At 34.6% G+C, this 24,382-nt stretch overlaps 2 protein-coding genes across 2 annotated transcripts in view; one reads left to right on the top strand and one right to left on the bottom strand.

Moving 5' to 3' along the window:
- prdm6 (PR domain containing 6) overlaps positions 1-24,382 on the bottom strand; it is a 118,485-nt gene that overhangs the window by 76,307 nt on the left and 17,796 nt on the right. The window contains exon 6 of the mRNA XM_059337382.1: positions 8,687-8,814. Coding sequence (XP_059193365.1) covers positions 8,687-8,814 — 128 coding nt within the window. The remainder of the gene's footprint in view (positions 1-8,686; positions 8,815-24,382) is intronic.
- On the top strand, positions 2,717-6,790 carry LOC131974882 (GTPase IMAP family member 8-like). Its single transcript, XM_059337381.1, has 2 exons — positions 2,717-2,738; positions 3,616-6,790. Exons 1-2 carry the CDS (start codon positions 2,720-2,722, stop codon positions 6,273-6,275), a joined length of 2,679 nt encoding a protein of 892 aa, XP_059193364.1. The 5' UTR covers positions 2,717-2,719; the 3' UTR covers positions 6,276-6,790.

A 24,382-nucleotide genomic window follows, 5' to 3' on the forward strand; every position in this document is an offset into this window, starting at 1 on the left:
AAGTGTATATCTCTTGTGACAATCAAAATAAGTAATAAGTAGTTAGTATTAAGGATAGTAGTCGTGGTTTGTTTTAGTGCACAAAGTGACCCTTTCTTAACAAATGCTTAGGTAATAGGCTGCTATGCCGGAAACAACCTGCATTAGCCTGCAGAGTTTGGTCAGGACAAACGGGACACTGCCTTAAAGTTTTTGATTTGTCATATGCACAAAAAATTTGGTGAAGCAATTATTGGCAATTCAATTTGTTCTCAGGCTCCCTGAAACAATGGCACACAAATATGCTGTCTGAGCAGAACTTTGCTCCAGGGCAAGGTTGCGGCCAAGTTCGAGGTTAACACCCATCATGAAACTTGGCTATTAAAGTCTGAGAAACAATAAACTCTAACATTTCTTTCATAGAGCTCGCCTGCCTCTCTACGAGTGATTTCAAAGTTGCATCTTTATCAAGAATGTTTACATACGGGCTTGTTTTGTTCTGTATCATGTTGACTGAAGCCAAAATATGTCTGATATGGGTTTTTTTTGTTGCCAGTCATTTCTCATCTCATTCTGAGTCATTTTGTGTCTCTGAGTTAGCCTGAAACCACACGGAATAATGCAGACTCAACTTATAAATTAATTAATTATGATACAATAAATATATAATTTTAAATTTAACTTTAAATTATTATGGAGGGTTATATTTGTTGCTTTACTTTCAAGGTATAAAAGCAGTATGTATGAAGGAATTAATCTATCAATATATTCATCAATATATCAATGTGAGCCTCACAATTAAAATTACCAAAACTTAATGAGATAATTTTCCTTGTCCTTGTTTCCAACTTTCTCCAGTTAATATATTGTGTGTGGAGACGGTCAGCATTAACAAGATAAAGTTTGAAATAACTTCTGAATGATATTGAAATTGTCCCTCCACTAAGTTGGCTACCCCTGACTCATGAGGATATATAAAATGAATAAAAGGAAAGACATAAAAAGTTAAAATAGTTCTGTCTTTAATACTGTTTGCTTTCTTACTGGGTCACTTGCATAAGCTATGAAAACACATTTCTGTCATGTTAAAATTGATGGTATGAATTTAGGAACCATATGTTGTAAAATTCAGTTTTATGCAGAAGATATTTTACTGTTAAATTTTGAAATCTCTTTACCTTCTATTCTGGAAGTTATACAATAGTTGCTTTTCTGGTTGTACAGAAAGAAAGAAAGAAAGAAAGCAAGAAAGAAAGAAAGAAAGCAAGAAAGAAAGAAAGAAAGAAAGAAAGAAAGAAAGACTAGAATGCTGCTGACTTTGCCAGCAGAGTCAGCAGCACCACCTTGTAAAGTTATTTGCAAAGTTTTGTGAGTTGTCCCTTTATGATGTGTATGCAGGAAACAATGTCGTTTTTTAAGTTATTTTTTATGAATGTGTTTTTTGAGACGATGATTGTCTTACTTATCAGACACTGAACAACTTTGACACAAGTTTGAAGTTTTAATCCTGGCGAGTGTGATACCACTTTTTGTGCTTTGAATTTAGCTCTTCATACTCCACATGCATGTTAAAAAAATTGGCACTGAGCGCAGCAAGGTATTCCTTAGGCCAGTGAGAAAATCAAAGTCGGTGTCAGTTACTTTAACTCTAATACAATTACTTCTTCCACGAATGACAGCATGACGTTTAACCTGTTTTTGTTTCACCAGAGGGGAAAGCATTTGTGCTCACCCACACCTATGCTAGTCATCAGGGAATTTCCAAAACTACAGTCAATGGGAAGCCCTTGAGTTTCTGCTATTTCCCTGCACAATTCATACTTTCATATCCAAGTGATGAAAGTTATAGAAATGCAGACACACAGACAAAGCTCAGCGAAACTTCACTTTGTTTAGAATCTGTGAATGTATGTTGTAAAGACTGCTATGCAGCAGCCCTGATTATCTTAAATGAGTTCTCATGTCTGTGGGTTTCTGAACACCTGTAGTGACAGTTCTGCTTGTGGAGCAGTTTTTCATTTTTGTCATGCCTTTGTGGAGCCCTGCCCTGCCCTGCAAACTGAACTGACAAAAAGGCTGTCCGGGTTGAGTTGATGTCATTGTGCAACTTACAGTCGATGTCTTTGGATTTAACATCATGCAACAAGAATTTGACCTGGTGAGTAGGCAATCATAAAATAAATGCAACAAATATATATGTATGGATATGGATAAAGATATAGAGATATAAAATGTATAAATGTCTTACAGAAAAAACTTAATTGATGACACCCAGGTGTCGACTGTTCTGGTGATGAGATGGAAAAAATTTGAAAGACCAAGAGAGAAGTTTAACAAAAACTATGATAAGAAACAAACTACAATAATAGGTCAACAGCAACAACTTTGGGTTAGTGAAAAAACCCTGTTTTCATTTTTATTTTGTTTGCCTGAATGCTGAAAATGTAACTAATACTTTCTCAGTTCAGTTGTGCTTGGGTTAGACTTCCAACAATTGTTAGAAAACGGAATGAAATATATAATTGAATTTAGATGAACATATCTACTTTTTTTTTTTTAAGTTACTCACTCTACACTTGCAGCATTCTGGCTGCTTCCAGGTCAGTAGATCTATAATCTTTGGTTACTTTATCTCTGTATTTCATTATTTGAATTTGGCCTTGTTTCCTAAAACCCAACAGACACAAAAGAGCCTCTCCGTTTGAATTTTCCTCCCAGAGGTTCGCGCTGAAGTGACACAATGGCAACATCAGCGTTCGGTAAGTAAGATCCGTTTCCGAGAAGTCATATGTTCACTGTAACCTAGCATGACAATAGAAATGAGGTCACAAAGCAATGAGGAAATGTAAAAGATGGCTGTGGGCCAACAGAATGGGGAGTGTTCTTCTACAGACTTGATGCTTAACATTTTTGTTTGAGTTGGCTTATCTTAGTGAGGCTTTGAATACCTTTGTGTGCTCAGTGCCAACTTTTTAACATGCATGTGGAGTATGGATAGCTGAATTCAAAGCACCAAAAGTGGTATCACATTCACCAGGTTTAGAACTTCAAACCTGTGTCAAAGTTGCTCAGAGTCTGACACATAAGATAATCATCGTCTCAAAATACACATTCATAAAAAAATAAGTTAAAAAAACAACATTGTCCCTGCATACACATCATAAAAGGACAACTCACAAAACTTTGCAAATAACTGCAGCAAAGTCAGCAGCACAACCTTGCATTTTAGTCTGTCTTTCTTTCTGTACAACCAGAAAAGCAAATATTGGATAACTTCCAGAATAGAAGGTAAAGAGATTTCAAAATTTAAAAGTAAAATATCATCTGCATATACCGTAACTGAATTTTATTGAATTTTAACATGACAGAAATGTGTTTTCAAAGCTTATGCAAGTGACCCAATAAGAAAAGTAAACAGTATTAGAGACAGAACAACTTTAACTTGTTACGTCTTCAATTAATTTTATGCCGATGTGTTAACATATCCTCATTAGCCAGGGGTAGCCACTTTATCTTGTTAGTGCTGACCATCTCCACACATAATCTTTTTATTGGAGAAAATTGGAAAAAAGGACAAGGAAAATTATCTCATTAAGTTGTGGTAATTTGAATTGTTTGGCTTTTGTTGTTTTACAGCATCTGAACTCCGGATTGTGGTGTTTGGAAAGCAACAAAATGAAAAGACATTATTAAGTAAATTCATCACAAGGGAAAGAGATCCTATTCCAAAAATGACAAAGCATTGCACAGCCGCCTATGGAGAATGGAAGGGGACAAAATTAACCGTAGTGAACACTTCAGATGTCTTCAGTCTGCCTGAGGGAAGAGTGAGACATGAGATGAAAAAGTGTGTAGCTCTTTGCCCCCCTGGACCAAATGTCCTCCTGCTGTTAGTCAAGCCTTCTGATTTCAGTGAAGAGGACAGAGAGAAATTTAAATTCATCCTGAGCTTCTTCGGTCAAGATGCTTTTAAATACTGTATGGTCATTGAAACGCAAAATGGGGAGGTACAGAATGGTTCAGTGAACCAAGTCATTCTGGACTGCAGACAAAGGCAGCACAGCATTAACTTTGATATAAAAGGTCTCCCCAAACATGAATACCAACAGCTGATTGAGCAGATGGAGAAAATAGTGAGTGACAACAAAGGAAGATATCTAAACTGTACTGAAGGAGATGATCAAATGACAGAATCTGCAACTTCTAAACCCGCTCTAAACTTAGTATTGTGTGGAAGATTTGGAGCCTGGAAGACTTCAGCGGTGAACGCCATTCTGGGAGAAAGAAAGTTTGAGGTCAAAAATCAGGGAGAGGTGGGTGGACAAATGGTTTCCTTGGTGGAGCTTCCTGCCTTACATGGAAAACCTCAGGAGGCAGTGAAGAAGGAAGCATTCAAGTGTATCTCCCTCTGTGAACCTGAGGGCGCCCATGCCTTCATCCTGGTCCTTCCTGTGGGTCCGCCCAATGAGGAAGACAAGAAAGAGTTAGAGACAATCCGGAACGCCTTCGGCCCTCAAGTGAAGGACATCATGATTCTGTTCACTGTCAAGTCTGATCCGAATTCTCCAGCAGTTGTAAAATGTCTGAAGGAGAATGAGCACATCCAGGATCTCATTCAGAGTTGTGGCCAACGATACGTTGTCTTCAACATCAGAGACAAGCAGCAGGTCCTTTCTGTGTTGAACACAGTAGAGAAGCTCAGAGCTGGTGAATCGAGAGGTTTCACAAAGAAAATGATGGCGACGCCCAGGATAAATAAGGCAGCAATACAAAAACAGGAGAGTGTAGAGAGCGAGGACTGTCTCAGGATGGTGCTGATTGGGAAGACTGGCTGCGGAAAAAGTGCAACTGCTAACAGTATTTTGGGCAAAGAGTGCTTCAAATCTAAAGCCAGCCCAAAGTCAGTGACCGAGTTTTGCCGGAAAGAAACAGGCAAGATTGATGGACGGCATGTTGTCATAGTTGACACTCCCGGCTTGTTTGATACAACTCTGACTAATGAAGAAGTTAAACATGAGCTTGTGAAATGTGTCACCTTGTTGGCTCCAGGACCTCACGTGTTCTTATTAGTGCTGCAAATCGGCCGCTTTACAAAAGAGGAGAAAGAAACTGTGGAACTGATCAAGGAGTTTTTTGGCGAGAAGTCTGGAGACTACATCATTGTTATATTCACCAGAGGAGACGATCTTCAAGATCAAACATTTGAGAGTTACATTCAGGACGACAGGGACGGCTTTGTTGGAAAACTGTTGGTTGACTGTGGAGGAATATACCAGGTCTTCAATAACAACGACGAGAATCATGCTCAGGCCAGAGAGCTACTGGGCAAAGTTGAATCAATGGTGAACAGAAATGGTGGCGGCTGCTACACCTCCGATATGTTCCAAGAAGCTGAGGCAGCCATTCAAAAGGAAGTGACGAGGATCCTGAAGGAAAAGGAGCCAGAGATACAGAGGGAAATCATGGACTGCAAAAATAAACATAAAGAAAGAATCCAGGCAAAGAGAAAAGAATTTGAAGAACAAAAAAGAAAAACTATACGAGACGGAGAACAGACAGCTAAACTAATCAAGATGAAGGAGGAATACATTAAGGAGCAGGAAAAGTTGAAGAGAGAGGAAGAAGAGAGGCAGAAGACAGAAAGGAAGGACGAAAGTCAAAAGATGTCGTGGGAGCCAAATCCTGAAGCTGTGGACATTTGCGAGAAGGAACGCAGGGAAAGGTGGGAGAAACGATATATCGAAGATCAGCAGAGAAGATATGAGGAGGAAATGCAACTCAGAAAGCTCAGAGAAGAATATGAGAAGGAAAAAAATGAATATGAAAACAAAAGAAAACAAGTTCTCATCATAAAAGAGCAACAGGACAAAGAACTGGAATACCTACAATCGTCCCTCATGAGGAATCTGGGAATAATCAAAAATAGACACGAAGAAGATGCCAGAAAGCAAGCTGAAGAGTTCAACGAATTCAGACAGAGATACGACGACGATATCGAGGCTCTGGCTGAAAAGCACTACAAGGAGATGGAGGATCTGAAGGAGAAGCACATGAAACACAACGACCTGATAGTACAACAACTGAGCAAACGCAGAGTGTACGGGAAAGACTTTGAACGACTGAAGAAAAAACACGAGCAAGAAATGAAGGACCTGACGGTGACGCTTTATCCATCAAACAAAGAAGATATGGACAAAGAAATCAGCAACCTAAAGATGACACAGGAGGAGGAGATAAATAACTGGATACAAGAACATGTAAAGAAAACCAGAGACAAGAGCTGCTCCATTCTGTGAAACTGTGCTGCTGTTGTCAAAATTCCTCAGAAAAAAACAGCTCAGACTACCAAACTTTGAAATATTAAGATTTAATTTGCATTTTTATTCCTCTATACATTACCAGAAATTGAGTAGTAGGCATAATGAGTCTGTGTCACCTATTATTTTGCAAGATCCTTTTGAATTTGTGTGCATGAGTTGAGGAGAGGAAAATGTACCTTCGTAACACTAAAATCAGAAACTGTAATGTGTTAAATCTTGCCCTCATAATATTGAGTGAACTCTGTTTTAGTTGGATGAACCAATGTGTTATTATGTTAGTTTACTTTTTCAGGCTTTTAATCAAATGTTTACAAGGATCAACTGTCTGATTATTTACATTTTATTCTGTATATCACTGAACATATTCAGTTGCTGTAAATTTCAGTACATCGGGTTAGTAAAGAAAGACTTTGTTAGCTACAATGTCTGTTTGGTTGTTTAAAATATAAATTGTATAAATATACATACATATACATATATATGTTTCTTCTTATTTTAAAAGCTAAATTAAACCTCCTAACTAACAATTCTTTGGTGTAACATGTACTAAATAGACATAAAACCACACATTAACTGTATTTAGCAACCTAAACAAACAAGTATTTGTGAAAACACAGAGAAACAAACAATTGAACGCATAAAGATATTAATCACTTATTTATTTTTGCTTTTAGAAAGAATGTCTTTCTTTCCCATTTATATTATAAACTTGCAGTAATACAATTTAATTGTACATCCAGTTTCACAAAGTGATTGTAGTTTCCTTTTTCTGTTATTGTTCAGTTGTACTTATGATTAAAAAGGGTTATTACTGTATTTTATGCTTTTGATTTTGTCATTTTTTTTGCAGTAAGCTGATGTGCTTTTAACAGCCATTAAGAATTGTTCTCATTCGCACAATGTGTAACTGTGTTCTCATTTGTTGGTAATAAAATCTCACTATACACTATTGATATTTTTATTGTGATTATGTTCAAATCCTGCGGTCCAAGAAGTGGCCATACTACAATATATATATATAGATTCTCGCATGTATTCTGTTTTATAGATTTGGGGTGGTTAAGAAGTAAAAATGAGTCCAGATAATATAAATACATAAATGGATTTCTATGCCAGTACTGATAGTGCACATTGTATTAGACTATTGTTTTAGGATGCTCAAAAACTGCCTTTTTCTAATTGGTTGATTAGAAAAAAGTAAATTGACTGGTAAAAAAAAAAAACATTCTTAGTCTGGTATTATGTAAATATACAAGAGAATGCATTTCAAGGATGATCAGGTAAAAAAAAAAAATAAAGAAAAACTCAAAATCATCTCTGTGAGACTGTTTTTTATGATAATAGCTGTAGCTAAGTGCTTATGAAGGCCTGACTTTTTCATTTAGAATCTAAATTAAGAAAGAGAAGATAAACTGACTGTTCTTAAAGGTGCGTTTAAAATATTTAAAGCCATTTCCGGTACTGGAATAATTGTAATTAAATAATAATAAAAGAATAATTAAATCTTGTCTCTAAAAGCAACCCAGCAACCTTTATGCTACCAGCACATTCATTATCTGCTGATCTATTCTGAAGAATTTTTTTTCTTGTTCAACATACTTTGTTTATCTTTATTATCTGCAGCTACATGCTGCCGTAGCTGGTTCTGCCAGTTTTGGATTTGCAAGTGAGGTGCTTCAGTTATCAGGCAGCTTTACTCATCATGACTTGCTCTTTTTCAGTTTCCCATTAGCAGAAGTTGTGGATAATACCTGATCCTTTTTTTTAATACAGTAGAAACCACTTAAAGTGATCAAGTCCGTCTGGGTCAAGTTCATCACTATTGGCAGATGATCATTATCACTGAGCTTTTATGTTTTTTGTTTTATTTTCATGCTGATTACCATCTGTAGTAATTATAATGTCTCTTATAAAGTAATTTGGTCTTGTGAAGTATTTTGTTAATTGCATCTAAATGCATTTTAAAGATATTAAAAAACTGCCACAGCTATATTTTTGACACTTATTTTAAATCTTACTAACTTGAAATAAAAAAACAAGCTGAGACAAGACACATATGTTTATCCAACAATTATGTTGCATCCAAATTGTAAAGCCTAGACTTTTGCTAAACCAAAGCAACTCAGCTATATGAGGCTAATTAACAGTCCAAAGCATGACATAACACAATATAAGCCAGTTAAAGAGAGATTCTTACCTTGAGGCATGCAGGCAGTCAAAAACCAACCTCCCACAGACACAAATATCCTATCTTTGGTTTAAAACCTAAGTTTCTCCAAAAGGGGACTTTGCCTTCCTGGTTTTTTAAACACTCCTGGTAAAATGGAGGGTACTTTTATGATAACAACCTGACTAAATGTGATGTACAGAATTAAACTTGTTCTTACCTGTACTGTACAACCATCATGTTCTGCTCCCCACAGTGTCTGGCACAGCGGATATACCTCATCCAGCTGGACTTACTGGGATCATTACCATCGATAAAGTGCTGTAACGTCCCCTCTGCATCGTAGATCTGGAACACACAAATATACAGTCAGAATTGAAAGCAGCACATATTAAGAAAGGCATTCCAACAAAATAAACACTGCAATGACCTCAATGCTCTTTATATCTGATAAATAATATTGTTAAAAGTAACAAGGAACACAAACAGTGATGGTGTTTTTGGATATCTTTTCATCAAAGCGCAGCAACATCAGATGTAATTACATCTCTGTGACTAGGTCTGCAAGTACTGTAACTTTAATTTTCATTATCAATTAATCTGCTATTTAACACATTTGAAATTCATTCAATTTGTTTTTCTTTTAAATAAAACCATCAAAATATGATAAAATGTGCCAATCACAAATTCCTCGTGCCCAAGGTAAGGTCCTTTAATTCCTTGTAATGTCAGATCAAAAGACCAAAAACCCCAAGATATTTGATTTGCTATCAAATCTTCACATTTATAAGGATGGATATGGGAATCTGCAACAATGAACAAAGTAAAAGATAATACATTTTAAAAAACTACTGCAAAAGTCATAAAACATAAATATAGAATAGAAACATTTACAAGAAAGATAGGGCAAAATATTAGAAACAGCATTCGTACCAACAATAATTCTTACAAAATATATTTTTTAAATTAAATACCTTCTCATAATTACTGACATATTTTTTAGAAATGAGCACAATGTAAACCTCCCTAACGCTATTATTTTTCATTCCAATATCCATAAATTATCTTAAATTGTTTGTTTTGAAATTTAGAGATGTTCATTTAAAAACAAAATGAATTAATAATTACAATCATACACAGTTGCCCATAAAGTTGGAAAAAACATTTTTTTTATCTCTTTCCATGAAATGATTGTGACAATGTGATTTATTATTGACAGATAAAGTGTATATCTTTTCAAATTTTATTATTAAATCTCTTCCACTCATATCACAATGAAAATGAAACCACAATTAACAGAGGATTGTGTCTGAAAACAAAATGAATCCAACTTTATGGGCGACTGTGTATTCATTATCCTATCTGATTCACCAGCTCAATGCTAGGCCTGTACATTATGACTGTGTAAGGGTATTCATGACATTAACATTATAGCTTTGCTCAAACTTTCAAATATTCATACAAAACAATAATAACATTTTTTTTCCAATCCTTCATTTACAGCAGTTATTTTTAATTTTAATAAGAAAAAAACTGTAGCTGCAGTTAAACGTGTCATTTACATTTTCTTTACCCTTACAAACGAGAATTTGTTGAAACTGCAAACAAAAAGCATGAATAAATGTAGACTAATCATATAACTTGAAAGAAATACTAAGTAGCATCCCTAAAAGGTTCATTAGATATTTATTCACGTCAATAAAAAACGGCCATGGCTGTCAATAACAATACACAAGTAAGCATTAATTCATTAAGTATTATATATATGTATAGTTACATAAGATAATGCATTTTCAGATGTCTTGTATTAATTAATTTTCTACACCTTTTCTTTTAAAAGTGCTAATAAAGAACTAAAGCATTTCCAGTTTGAAATATCAACAAGTATACAATCATGGGAAAAACATGTTAGAACAATTTCTTGTTAATTTTACTGCCATTTTAAAGCCATTTCCATGGTTTTCTTGTTAATAACCAAAATTATTATCAAGAAAACTATGGAAAATGTACCTTTAGTTGTACCAGGCATTAAAATGAACAAGATATTGGAGAAAACAAGGGTGGTCTAATATTTTTTTCCACGACTGTATATATATACATACATATTAATAGATAAAACCGGTAAAACAATTAAGCTTTTCTCCATTTGAACTTGAAGCAGCCGTTTGTTTTCTGGTAACGTTTCTGTTTGGAATGGATGCTAATAAGTACTTAACATGCTAAAAAACAATATACCTGTCACGAAAAAAAGAAAATTCATTAAAAAAAAACTGTAAGTCGCTGGAAAAGGTAAGAATACACTTTAGAGCAAATAAAATAGGATATAAAAGCATTATGATGCATTACAGATTTTTTTTTTTTTAAATACCAGCTGTTTAAATTAAAGGAAGACATTACTGATAAGGATATATAGAAACTATTATGTATAAAAATAAATGAATAATAGCTCTGCAGAGTTGGGGCTTGTCCCTGCAGACACTTCACACCTGAAATATTTTAAAATTTCACTCCTACAGTATTAACTGCTCTGTTTAGGACATAAAATATTCCATGACAGCAGCAGGTACACTTAAAAATTAGACAAAAACGTGTTTAAAGGAAAGTCTCATTTCAATAAATGCTGAGGAAAGAGAAGAATTACAGAACAGTTTTATGTCCTGGAGCTGAAATCAGAGAGCAATTTTCCATTAATGCAGGAAAGTTAACACCAACATTCTATAAAATCAAACCCGCGACACAAACCAATGCTAATGAAGATGACGTAGAGTTCGGCTGAGCTAACATTGTTAGCTAACTGATAGGATGAACTTAAGGGGAGCTTTCCGGTACTTTTCCTAACTGATATAAACATAAAACACGTCTACATGAGAAGCAAACAGGACAGTGCCTCTCTTAAAATTTAAATTGCATTATTTTGACCACATTTCGGCTCTTCACAGGGTCACTAACTTGATGAAAACTGGGTGAAAAGAGATGAGCAGCTAATTGTTAGCTTACTTGTTTTCAACCGTCTCCATTAAAAGTTGACGTTTCACTCAGGAAAGTAACGTACCGCCATCTTGTGGCGAAACAAATACCTAATATTTAAAAGAAAGATAATACTGGCACGATATTTTTAATATAATAGCTAACTATTCTTAGTTTTAGTCTTTTAATTTTTTCGGTGTCACGATAAATCAAATAAAAGTCAAACTAACGTTGAAATCCGCATCAAAGTTTAACCGCCGCCAACCGACACTTCACATCTGTATCATTCCGCCATTTGGAACAATCACTACCGTAGAGAAACAGGCGGTGTGTAGTGCGCGGAGTTAAATAGTTCCTCCCATCAAAACATTAAAACAAGGACATTGTAAACTATGTAAAATAAAAAAAATATTATATTTCAATATGTCCAACATTACAATAAATATAAACAAATTAGCCTACCAAAATATATAATAATTATGATTTGTTTTATATTTTAAGTATTTTGCATAGTATTGTTCTTGTAATCATAATAATATTAGTATCATAATGTTTCCATATACTTCTACTACATGTTGGAGGCAAATATTATACATTTTACTCCACTACATTTATTTGAGTACTTAATAAAATAAAATTAACTACTAATAAATTATGATTTATTACCATAGGTTAAGCGACAAGAGTATTTAAAATATTGCTTATGGATTTAAATCTACTACATTTTTTTGATAATTGATTTGGATAATGTTAACACAATATAAATATGCAAATAATTTATTTTGTCTTTTTTTTATATAAATTAAACTACCCAGTAGTATAAAAAAAAACAAAATCATACATACCTTTATTATTAGGTGATATACACATCAAAGCATCAGTATTCATAATTAATTAATAAATAGGAATCTGAAATAATAATAACTTACTGCAAAAGTCTCTGACACAATACCTCTATTTTTATTTATTTATTTTTTTTTTACATTTTTTTATTCATGCATTCTTTTAATTTAAGTATAATTCATGATTTTATGACACATTTATTTTATTTTAATTTATTTTAAGGGAAGTTTTCACATGTTACCCATATAATTGTATGTTTCCTCTTTTCTGATGTTTTCTTCTCACTGTAAAATAGGATATAAAAGCATTATGATGCATTACAGATTTTTTTTTTTTAAATACCAGCTGTTTAAATTAAAGGAAGACGTTACTGATAAGGATATATAGAAACTATTATGTATAAAAATAAATGAATAATAGCTCTGCAGAGTTGGGGCTTGTCCCTGCAGACACTTCACACCTGAAATATTTTAAAATTTCACTCCTACAGTATTAACTGCTCTGTTTAGGACATAAAATATTCCATGACAGCAGCAGGTACACTTAAAATTAGACAAAAACGTGTTTAAAGGAAAGTCTCATTTCAATAAATGCTGAGGAAAGAGAAGAATTACAGAACAGTTTTATGTCCTGGAGCTGAAATCAGAGAGTATTTATACACCCACAGATTAGTTTAAGTGTTGGACTGTAAAACTGTAGGTGGTACCAGAATATTTATAGTAAAACAAAGTCAGAAATCTGTATATTTTTTAGAGATTCATCACATAATGGTGCGTTGGCGTTTCCGTTTAAGGTCAGGCCTTTTCTGAAGAACAAACGTGATCACGAGTCGAGCACTCGCAGCTCCAACAGAAAGAAATAACTCTGACTGATTTGAAATGTTTTAAACAAACCTGGGCAACAAATCATTAGGCTCTTACCGCGCAGTCACGCCGAGCTGTGATTATTACGGCCCCGCTGGGTGTTAAACGTTATACAAACCTGATTTACACCTGCTCTAAAAGCCTCGCTGCGCCGCCTGCCAACAGCTCAAACGCAAAAACACAAGAACCAAAGTCTAAAAATACTTTTTCAGAGCGACAGAAGGAGATGAAACAAGATGCATGAGCCTGAAACATAAACCAAACAAATCTCCTTATAAAAGAAAAAGGAAGATTTTTTTTATTTTTTTTGCAGCCTTGTGGCGTGGAGCAATCAGTCAGTTTTAACATTGTTTTTCTGCAGATATTCATGTTCAACATTCAATTTTTTAAATTTTTACCTATTTTATTTATTTTATTATTTATTATTTTATAATTATTTTATTTTTTTAAAGTAAGACTATCTTTGAGTGAATTTTATTTTTAATCAACATAATTTATTTGTAATATATTTTTCTTTTTAATATTTCATCTTTTTGTATAATATTATTTTTCTTTTTTAAATGTATTTATTTTATTTTCCAGCAATGTTGCAATTAATCTTCTATAAAATGTTAAAAAAAATTCAACAAATCTCCTTATAAAAGCAAACTTTGCAGCTTTGTGGCTAAAGATGGAACGATCGGTCGGTTTGAACCAGAGGTGTGGAACCGAGTCACATGACTTGGACTCAAGTCGGACTTGAGTCATGAATTTGATTACTTTTGATTTGACAAAATGTAAAGAGACTTGCAATTCGACTTGGACTCATATTTTGTGACTTGTGACCTCACTTGGACTTGAAAAGACTTTCTACTTTCCCCCAAACCCAAAGATTAAAGAGTATGTTACTAAGGAGCACTCTGTCTCTCTTTGTGTGTCTGTGTCTGTCTGTCTGTCTGTCTGTCTGTCTGTCTGTCTCTGTGTGTGTGTGTGTGTGTGTGTGTGTGTGTGTGTGTGTGTGTGTGTGTGTGTGTCTGACGTTGCTGTAGGCTCAACATCCAATCAGATTCGATCCATGTTATTTTGATCCGACAGCATCCATCCAATCAAACTGCACGACAACCAATGAAGAAGAACTGTCAAAAAATGGCACCAGTTGGTAAAAATGATACCAAAGATAGTTTCGTTTGGGTATAAATTCACGTACACACATGTACACAAGACATTTTTTTGTTTCAAATGTGTTTGAAGATTTTTTTGCAAAAAAAGTTTTGATAAATACAGATTTTAAAAGCAAACATGATTTGTGTAAATATTATTACTTTGTTGTTAAAAGGACTCGAAAGGACTTGAAACTCAAACTGTAGGACTTTTTGACTTGACTTGAGACTTGAGACTGAATTGTGACTTAGATATTCATGATCTCCAGAGGATGGATCTTTTTGATTTTGGCTTTTTCTTTACTTCCTCTTGTACACATAAAATAATGAAATCAAGCAATTTAATAAGAAAGTCAGATTCCTTCAATAAGCAGTTAAAAGGAGTCGATGTCCCTCTGCCTCTCTGTTCATTATTAATCCATCCCTCCGTCTCCGTGTTGATGCAGTGTGAAGTATCGAGGAGGCATTCAGTGTGTTTATAAGGTAAACCGCCAACAAACAATCAAACAATCAATGAAGAACTGAACTCAGAGTCACAGGAAACAAACTCATTTAATATTCTCTGTGTCAGCACTTTAATCTGTCTGTCTGTCTGTCTGTCTGTCTGTCTGTCTGTCTGTCTGTCTGTCGGTCGAGAATCTCCACTCTGCTGAACCAGACTCCATTCAGAAAACCAGCATTTTAACAGCAGGTTCCTTGTGCTTTTACAGACAGACCTGACCAAGCACAAAGTCTGAATTTTTCTACATCAGTATCATGTTGCAGTTATTTCTGCATACTTTTGATCTGTTTATTCACATTAAATCTCAGATAACTCACTGCAGTCATGCAGACACAGTTCCTGAAGAAAATGGTGAAATTAACTGAGCTGTCTGCCCCTCTGGACTGCCAATTAGTGCTTATTCCAGCTACGGTTGATGACAGAAAGTAACATTGGTGGTGCTGTTTAAATCTTCCTCATGCTATCTTTCGGTTCTGCGTCTCCTCTGGAGTTCACTCAGACACTCAACAGACTTCTTGTAAACAAGCGAGTGAATCAGCTTCTAATCAGCTGAAAAAAACAGCTGACAGAAACAATAAAAATGAGTCATAAAAGTTGGTTTAGTGTTTAGTGAAGTTTAGTTTGTGTTAACAGACTAAAGAGGGGACTACTTTTGTGTGTCCATGTGTCTGGTGCGTTCAGGTGCCTGCAGCCTGTAATGAAACGCTGCTGTTGTTTAAAGCTTTTGTTACTTGCAGCCGTTTTTTGCTGACGTGTGTTTTAAACAGATCACAGCTGGTTTAACAGCCTCCACTTTCCTCTGTAGAGAGCGGAGGAGGCCGGGCACAGCAAATGTGTTTTTTATAAGTTGTGTTTTTGATCTAAATCCCTGCAGACCAAAAGAGTCAATATGAGACATAAATATTATAAATCATAAAAGTTTTTTTTCTGTGTTCATTGTATGTAAAGCAAAAAATCTTCCCAACTAGCAGGTTAGTAGTAAATATATATGGTTATAAAAAAAACATTAAAAAATATTTTTTATTTTAATCCATTTTATTTATTTAATATGTTTAATTATATTATAATTATATTATCTGTTTAATAACTTTATTATTATTATTATTATTATTATTATTATTATTGATATAAATACATTTTATTATGTAGATTTTATGTTTGAGTGAATTTTACTTTTAATCAACTTGATTTATTTAAACTGTATTTTTCTTTTTTAATTTAATATTTTTAATTTTAAATATTTTTAATATTTAATATTAGAAAAAAATGTTAAGAAGCCATCAAAAAAAATTCCAAATTTCTCAACGTCAAAAATCTATAAAATCAAGCCAAAAAGTTTTTTAAAAGTTTTAAAACATTTCTGTGGCTCGTATTTTTCATACTGAAGTGTTCATTTACAAAAAACAATTAAATTTTTTTCTTGCATTTAATAAAAACTGACACACACATATTTTGAGTTATTCCCCTTTAGTGCACAAAAAAAAAACCTTAAAATAAAATGAATTAATCAATTAAAAAAATGTAGTTTGCACATAAACTCAGATTGAATCTCTTTAGTATTTCCTTATGAAGTGTCTCTGACAGCAGCACCTGTGTGACCTGCAGCAGCTTTCAGCTCAAACACGTTTCAGCTGCGACTGTTTATCCGATCCATCGCTGTTAAATTCCATCTACGAGACAAACGGCCAAATATAACATGTTGTTTAGTTCAACAGCTAGAAAAAGCTGCACACCCTGCCAGACTGAAGCTCCACAGCACAACAATACCAAGCTTTATTCTCTTACAGCTCAATAAATTCTCCTTGTTTGACCCTCGTCTGTTCTTTATTCTCACACTCTGAGACCACACAGCACACCAGCTGCTGCTGTCTCATCTAATCAACTTCAGCAACTTGTTTTTAAAGTTTAAAGTTAAAGTTTTAATCTCCAGGCTGCAAATGATATTTTTTTTGGTGATTTTTTGTCTTTTCCAATAACTTTTTTTTTTTTTTAAAAGTCTCATTGTGTAAATTGTATTAAAATACATTTTTTATTTATACTGTATTTAATTTATTTATTATTTTATTATTTGTAGTTTATTTCATTTTGATATGATTATTTATTATTATTATGATATTATTATTGTTAATTATGTATTAATTATTTATAAAAAAAGTTAAGTTTAATTTATTCATACTGTATTTTTATTTATTATTATTTGTATTATTTGTAGTTATTCTTTATTTGTAATTTATTGCTGTTTTTTATTTTTTGTTACTTTGTTTTTTATTTATATAATTATGTATAATTATTTTTATTGATATTATTGTTATTATTATTATTATACTAAGAGCCCAACTCATGACTCAAGATCTGTCACTGCTTTTAAATTGCTTCTTAAAACATTAATTTAAACTTTTTTTTTTTTATCTCTGTGTAAAACTTATTTTTCTTTATTTATATTTTATAATACACACATATTAAATTATTTTTATTTTACTTTATTTTTATATTTAATATTTGTGACATGCAACAGAGGAACTTGTTGATTTAAATAATAAACTATAAACACGTATTATTTATGATGGAAAGCCTGTTTAATAAAGAGGCGACGCAGCAACAGGAAGCAGAAAGAGACTCTTCTGTCTGTCTGACTCCTTATAGTTACAAGAAGCAGAAGACTGGAGGTAAGAGGGAGGATTAACACACACACACACACACACACACACACACAGGCCGTCTGTGTGTGTGTGTGTGTGTGTGTGTGTGTGTGTGTGTGTGTTTTAAAGAGGGTGGATTACAGCTCTCTCTTTCAGTCATCGATCTCTGCTGTCAGTGTTTCACTTACTGCTCTGTCACTGTCCACACACACACACACACACACACACACACACTAAAATCTAAAGAAAGTCTAAAAAAGTAATCGTCCTACCGCTGCTCTACTTTTCTGCATTATTAAATATGCAGCTACATTTTAAAACTCAGAAAACATTTAAAAGAATGGAATGAAATTTTAAATGTTTAAAATAAAAATTATAGTTATATCAGCATCAAACATTAAACAAGAGTTAAAAAAATACAAAAAAATACATTAAAAATTAAGAAAAAGTAAAACAAAAATAATCACTTCTCGTCTCCTTTTTTTAAGCTCAATACATTCCAAATATTATTTTAGATAAAATATGACTCAACCCTAGTTCTGTTTCTCATCTGACTGTTTATCTTTGTTGTACAGGACTCTTTTAACGTGAACGTTGGCCATGATGAGTGAACAACAGAGCTCGTTTCCATACTGAGTACATTTACTTAAAGAAGCTGTAAGAAGCTTTCATTTTCGTTGAGTTTTGCGTCACCAAAAGCGACAAAAGTGAATGTTCCAAAGTTCACCAGACTCCCTTTAGAAAACAGCTTGTTTTACTGCAGCGATGTCTGAATGAAAATAGTTCTAAGGGGCCCCATGCAGTGTTTCTCATGCTGCACAAACGTCTTATTTTAAACCTATTTTATGTGAATATTTCTGCATGGGTATATGAAAATAAAACAAAAACAAACAACTATAAATTATAGACTAAAAGACAAAGATTTAGAGTAACCGTAAAATGCAAAGAAAAACAAAAAGAAGTAAGAAATGTTAAGAAGTAAAAATGTTAAGAAGTAATAAAAAAAGCCAACAGAATCAAATAAACTAATTATTAAAACGTAAATACTATAACACAATAACATTAGTCTAAACTAATGCTGCTTTAACATTGCTGCATTAGTATTAATTCATAAAAAAAGTACTTTTGGTACTTGAAAACTGAATCCAAAAAGGTGGGACATTGATGAAACATGAATAAAACAGAACAGAATAATAATATAAACACGAGTGAAAAATATTTTAAAAACTTTATAGACTATAACTGATGCATCAGGGTTAAAAATCTGATCAAAATAAAATCTGTTTTTCGCTAAATTAATAGTCTTTTTGGTACTGAAAACACTGAATAATAATAAAAGTTGGTCTGTTGACTAAGACATGAATAGAACAGAACATAATAATTTGCTCATTTTTTGTGACATATATTCAATTAAAAACAATAGAAAGTAGTTTATGTTCAAAATGATGAACTCGTTTTTGATGCGTTCTGGGGTGAGTGATTTTACTCGTGTAGTTTTAAGGAATTAAAGGATTTAAAATGTAGAACCTTTACTTGTAATATACTAAATTAGTAAATTATTGTATTTGTCCTTTAACTGAAGTTAAAAACAACAAAAATAAAATAAATTGAATCAAATGTCGAGCTCTTAAATGAGAATATTTTTGGTATTTTTTGCAGTTTTGTGATTGACAGCTGATGGTGAGTGATCTGCACAACATCAGCCAACAGCTGAGTGTGTGTGTGTGTGTGTGTGTGTGTGTGTGTGTGACAGAAAGTGTGTCTGAAATTTACCGACAGTGTTTTGACCTTCTGACCTTATTACAGAGAGTAAATCTTCTCCTTGTCTGGACGGAGCAGACAGAGATACCCTCAGTGTGTGTGTGTGTGTGTGTGTGTGTGTGTGTGTGTGTGTGTGTGTGTGTGTGTGTGTGTATTGGGACAGGAATGTGCTCCAGTTATCAGTTAGAAACACTTAACTGCGGCTCTGAAGCATCGCTGGCATGTAAATGGTCGCTTCAGCATCAGAGGACGATGTGTGTGTGACGTGTGTGTGTCAGTGAGACACTAATGCAGCTGTGAGTTATCATGTCTGAGGGTGTTACGACACACTCTCACTCTCTCTCACACACACACACACTGAAACATACAGCAGCGTATCTGAAGCTTTTCAACAACAAAACATTCTCATGCAACAGAGAATCGGCTCCGTAGGCTGCAGGCCTTAAGATTCTCCTGCATAAAAGCTATGATTGATCCAAACTCCATTCAGAAAACTCTCATTTTAAAAGTTGTTTGTCAGGTCTGTCGGCAAGACAACAAGCAAAGCATGAATTCAGACTTTTTCCAAATCAGTATCATATTTTGGTTAGTTCTGCATACTTTTGATCGGTTTATTGACATTAAATCACAGCTAAACCACTTTAATTGGCCAAAAAACCTGCATTCAATTGGCCAAAAAACACAAAAGCATCCCTTAATTTATACCTTAAATTCATCAAAAAAATTCTGTAAACTTTTTGTCCTATTTGTTTTGCGTTTCAGCCTCTTAAAAACTCCTAAAACTCCATAAAAAAACTCCTATCCATTGATTTATAACTTTCTATCGTCCTGAACTCCATTCATGAAACCATCATTTTAACAGCAGTGTTCTTGTGTTCTTGCAGACAGACCTGACAAAGCATCAATTCAGACTTTTTCCACATCAGCACCATGTTGCAGTTATTTCTGCCAACTTTTCATTTATTTACATTAAATCACAGATAAATCTGTGAAATTTGAGTCCATACAGTTGCAGTTGGCATAGCCCTGATTGAGCCAAACTCCATTGAGAAAACACTCATTTGTCAGTGTTTTGGCAGGTCTGTCTGCAATTGGCCCTGAAAGCACCTGAACGCACCACAGTAACCATCATCCAACTGAATCAGCTTCGTTCTGACTGATAAAAGTAAGAAACAGGTGAATGAATAGAGATAAAGGAGGGCCTCAAACTGACCAATCAGCTGTTTATCTGCAGACAAAAAAGTTCTTCTTCTTCTTCTCTGTCTCTACACTGTTTTCTTCTCCTTCTCCTTCTCCTTCTTTCTCTTTTTCAGTCTAAATCCTGTAAAACTGTTCCTGAGAGCCGATCAATGCTCGTACGCTTCACTTCTACAGCTAATCAATGAAACTCCACTAATTCTACTGTTATCTGCTCTCTTCATCTCCTCCTCCTCCTCCTCCTCCTCCTCAGCTCCTTGTCTTCTTTCTCAAATCTTCCTTTTCTCTTTTCCCTCTTTAATTTTTCTCTCTCTCTCCTCCTCCTCCTCCTTATCTCTTCATGTCTCCTCCTCCTCTCCTTCCTCCTTCACCTCTTTCTAATCTCACTGTGCCTCCTCTCTCCCTCTCCTCCTCCTCCTCCTCTCCTTCCTCCCCTCCTTCCTCCTCCTCCCTTTCCCCTTCTCCTCTTCCTCCTCTCTCTCTCTCTCCCTCTCTCTCTCCTCCTCCTTCCTTTCTCCTCCTCTTCCTCCTCCCCTCTCTCTCTCTCTCTCTCCTCTCTCTCGCTCTCCTTCCTCCTCCCCCTCTTGCTAATCTCTCTGCGCCTCCTCCTGGAGGTGATGGACAGAATAATGAAAAAACACTTTAACTGTGAGGAAACTGATTTTCTGAGCCATTAATATACTGACTATACTGATTTTAGAAAATACTTTCATGATATTGTGAGTCCAAACACCACCTGCTTCACTTACACTGCACTACAACACAACACTCAGGGTGGAATGTTACTTAAAATACTGTAATTAAGTTATCTAAAATTACCTTTACAAGAAACAGACCTAAAAATTACCAAAAGATTACCTAAAAATTATACTTATTTACTTATTATTTTTTCCATATATGTAACTTTATCTACTCTGAAACTAAACTTCACTGAAATATCTAATGGTGCTAATAAAAACTGATCATGACTGACGAAATTATTGCTGTTTATCCTCCTCTTCCTCAGAGAAATCTCTCCACTCTGCAGTAACCACACGGCCGACTCGCCCCGTAAATAAATCCAGAATAAAGACAGACTGCTCCTCATTTAATCACAACCTGTCGTTTTCAGCAGTAAGCCTCATAAACCTGCCGCCATCACCGCCATCACCGCCGCCGCCTCAGTGCCCAAGAGCAACAGTCTGGACCTCCACACGTCCAGAGGAGCTCGTCACCGTGTGAAAGAGCGAGGAGCTCATAAATCAGAGGGTAATAATCGTTCAGAGAGACGGATAATATTTAGATAACCGACCCTGATTCACCTCAGAGTCAACAGAGGGAACGCAGGGCGGCGTTCTCACACAGCGAGGAGCCGCAGAGCGCCACGCACCAACGGGTCAGATACCAACACCCAGAGTTCAGCTCAATCTGTAGGTTCAAATCAGATGAATCTGAATATATGAATATGCATTTTTCAAAGTTTATCTTCCCCATAAGTAGAGGCCTACTAATAACACCTACTAGTGGGTTCAGACGGTTGTTGTCAGTCCACGTCGCTGTTTCCATACATTTCACTTTTGTTAGGTTTTCAGGTACAAAAACTACACTGCAAAAAAAAAAACGTGTTAAAAAAAAAAAAATACAGTGAGTGGGTTGTCTACTGTAAATTAAAATATCAGCAAAAACGGTAATTTAGACTGAATAATCTTGTTATTTTTAGGGTAACTGTGTCCTTGTGACATTATGGTATTTCTCCATTAATTTGACATAATTTAAAAAAATATTTTTACAGTTTAAGTTTTGTATTATTCCTTGATTTAAGATAATTAACTTTCTCCTCTCTGCTCTGTGTAAACAACCTGTCCTGTCCTCTCCTCTCTGCTCTGTGTAAACAGCCTCTCCTGTCCTCTCCTCTCTGCTCTGTGTAAACAGATTTTCAGTGAATATTTGTCATGTGACTGTTGGTCTCAGCAGAATCAATCATGTCTTCTCAGTGTCTCTGAGGAGCAGAATTGAATGTTTTTAAGAGGATCTGGTTAGTGGAAACGCTTTATTTTAAATGAAACATGTAGAATAAAGAGATTCTGACACTAATATATCAACATTTTAACACAAGTTTTGGTCACTTTGTCTGATATGAAGAGTTTGTGCTGTGTCAGTGTGTAAAACCTTAACAGACACTGAAACAACCAGCAGCTTCATCAGTGTAAAAACACCACACACACACACACACACACACTGTGTTGCTCTGATGGAAACCCCCTCTTTGTTCTGGTCTCCCGTGGTGACCTGCCTACAGGCTGAAGTCCCACAGAGCGAGACTTGAACTGAGTTAACCCGACTCACCGAGTGTTTGACCAAGCAGAGCCGACCTACGAGTCACACGACCTCCTGGAGCCACGAGGAGAACCCCCAGAACCCCCAAGACCTCCAGAACCTCTTGAACCCCCAAAACTTCTAGAACGCCCAGAACCTCTAAAATCTCTAGAACTGAATAAATGTAGAATTAAATATAAAAATTAATGAATGCTGAAATGAAATATATTAATAAATTAATATAAGTAGAAATTAAAAAATTAAAAAAATTGAATGTGGAGTGGACGTCTAAAAGCGACCACATAAACCGCCACATGATTTGTCCCTTTCTTTAATATTCTTTTCTTTAATATCATCAATATTTGCTGGTTTGTAGGAGAGCGTCCAGGTGGAGCTTTATTATAGTAGTAATAATAATAATAATAATAATAATAATATATTATTATTATTATTATTATTATTATTATTATTATTATTATTATGGATTTTTGGCATCTGATCAGGACTATTTTTTGCCGGAGACCATACGTCACTGTGGGACTGATGTTTTCTAAGTTGTCTTGTTATTGTCGTAGAGCCTGTTTGTTTTATTCCAACAGGCAGAAACAGCTTTAAGTTGTTTGTGTTTTCAGTTTGTTGAGGTCGGCCTCAGCTCTGTGTTTATTAAAAACGAGGCTTAAAACTTCTCATGGTGATGTAAAAAATGTTACATTTTTATACTAATGCGCTTCATCTTTTAAACATAAATTCTCTAATTTTTTGTTTATGCCTTTATAAAGCACTCTGAATTGGCTTTGTGTATGAAATGTGCTTTATAAATAAACTTCTGCTTTACTCGACAGGAATGTGAGGGCGGAGAAAGAAAGCATGCTGGGTACCTAAACCTCTCCAAACCATCTTTTTATACACAGATTTCTGTATTCTTTATGTCTGAAACACCGGACTGCTGTCCTGCTGAGGTGAGCTCTAAAGATTTCGATTGATCTTTTTAAAAAAGACAATCTAGTTTTCGTCCCCATGTAGATGGTCATGAGTTCCCGAACACAGCCAGAGATTTACCAACTCTAACGCTGTATATCTACATCACAAAACTCTCCTCAACCTCACCTTTCTGCTTAGCATCTAAACAAAATACTCCTGAAATGTAAATAAACGGTTCAAAAGCCAAAAAACTCATCAGAGTCACATGGTTTTATCACCATGAACACACCACCCTGTTGAAATGACGTCTTTGGAAAGATGTCTTTGGAAAGAACCAATTAGATTGAAGGCAGACAGGAAGTCAGAAAATGAATGAATAACAACAGCCTAAAACTTTAAATGTGCATTTCAAATAAAGTGTGAACTAGTTTCAAATCTGTGAGCCAGTGAATTTTTTTTCTGTCGCTATGCACTTTGTTTTTTATGTACACTGTTCATTGCACCTTATTTGTTTCACAGCACCAAACATTTATTTTTAAATAAATATTTATTCATATTTATTCTGCACTGGAATTCTACTCCTTAATACATACTCCTTTTTTAGATTTTTTTTTTTTATTGTATTTTTATATTTTATTACTTGAAGTATGCCTAGGTTGTTCTTATTTAATTGTGTTGTTAGTGTCTCTGTGTGTAATGCTGCTGCTACACTGTAATTTCCCAGCTTGGGATAAATAAAGTATATCTATTCATCTATATCTAACATTATGTGACAGAAAATCCAGTTAA

The sequence above is a fragment of the Centropristis striata genome, chromosome 7 (genome assembly GCF_030273125.1).
Source record: "Centropristis striata isolate RG_2023a ecotype Rhode Island chromosome 7, C.striata_1.0, whole genome shotgun sequence".
NCBI lineage: Eukaryota > Metazoa > Chordata > Actinopteri > Perciformes > Serranidae > Centropristis > Centropristis striata.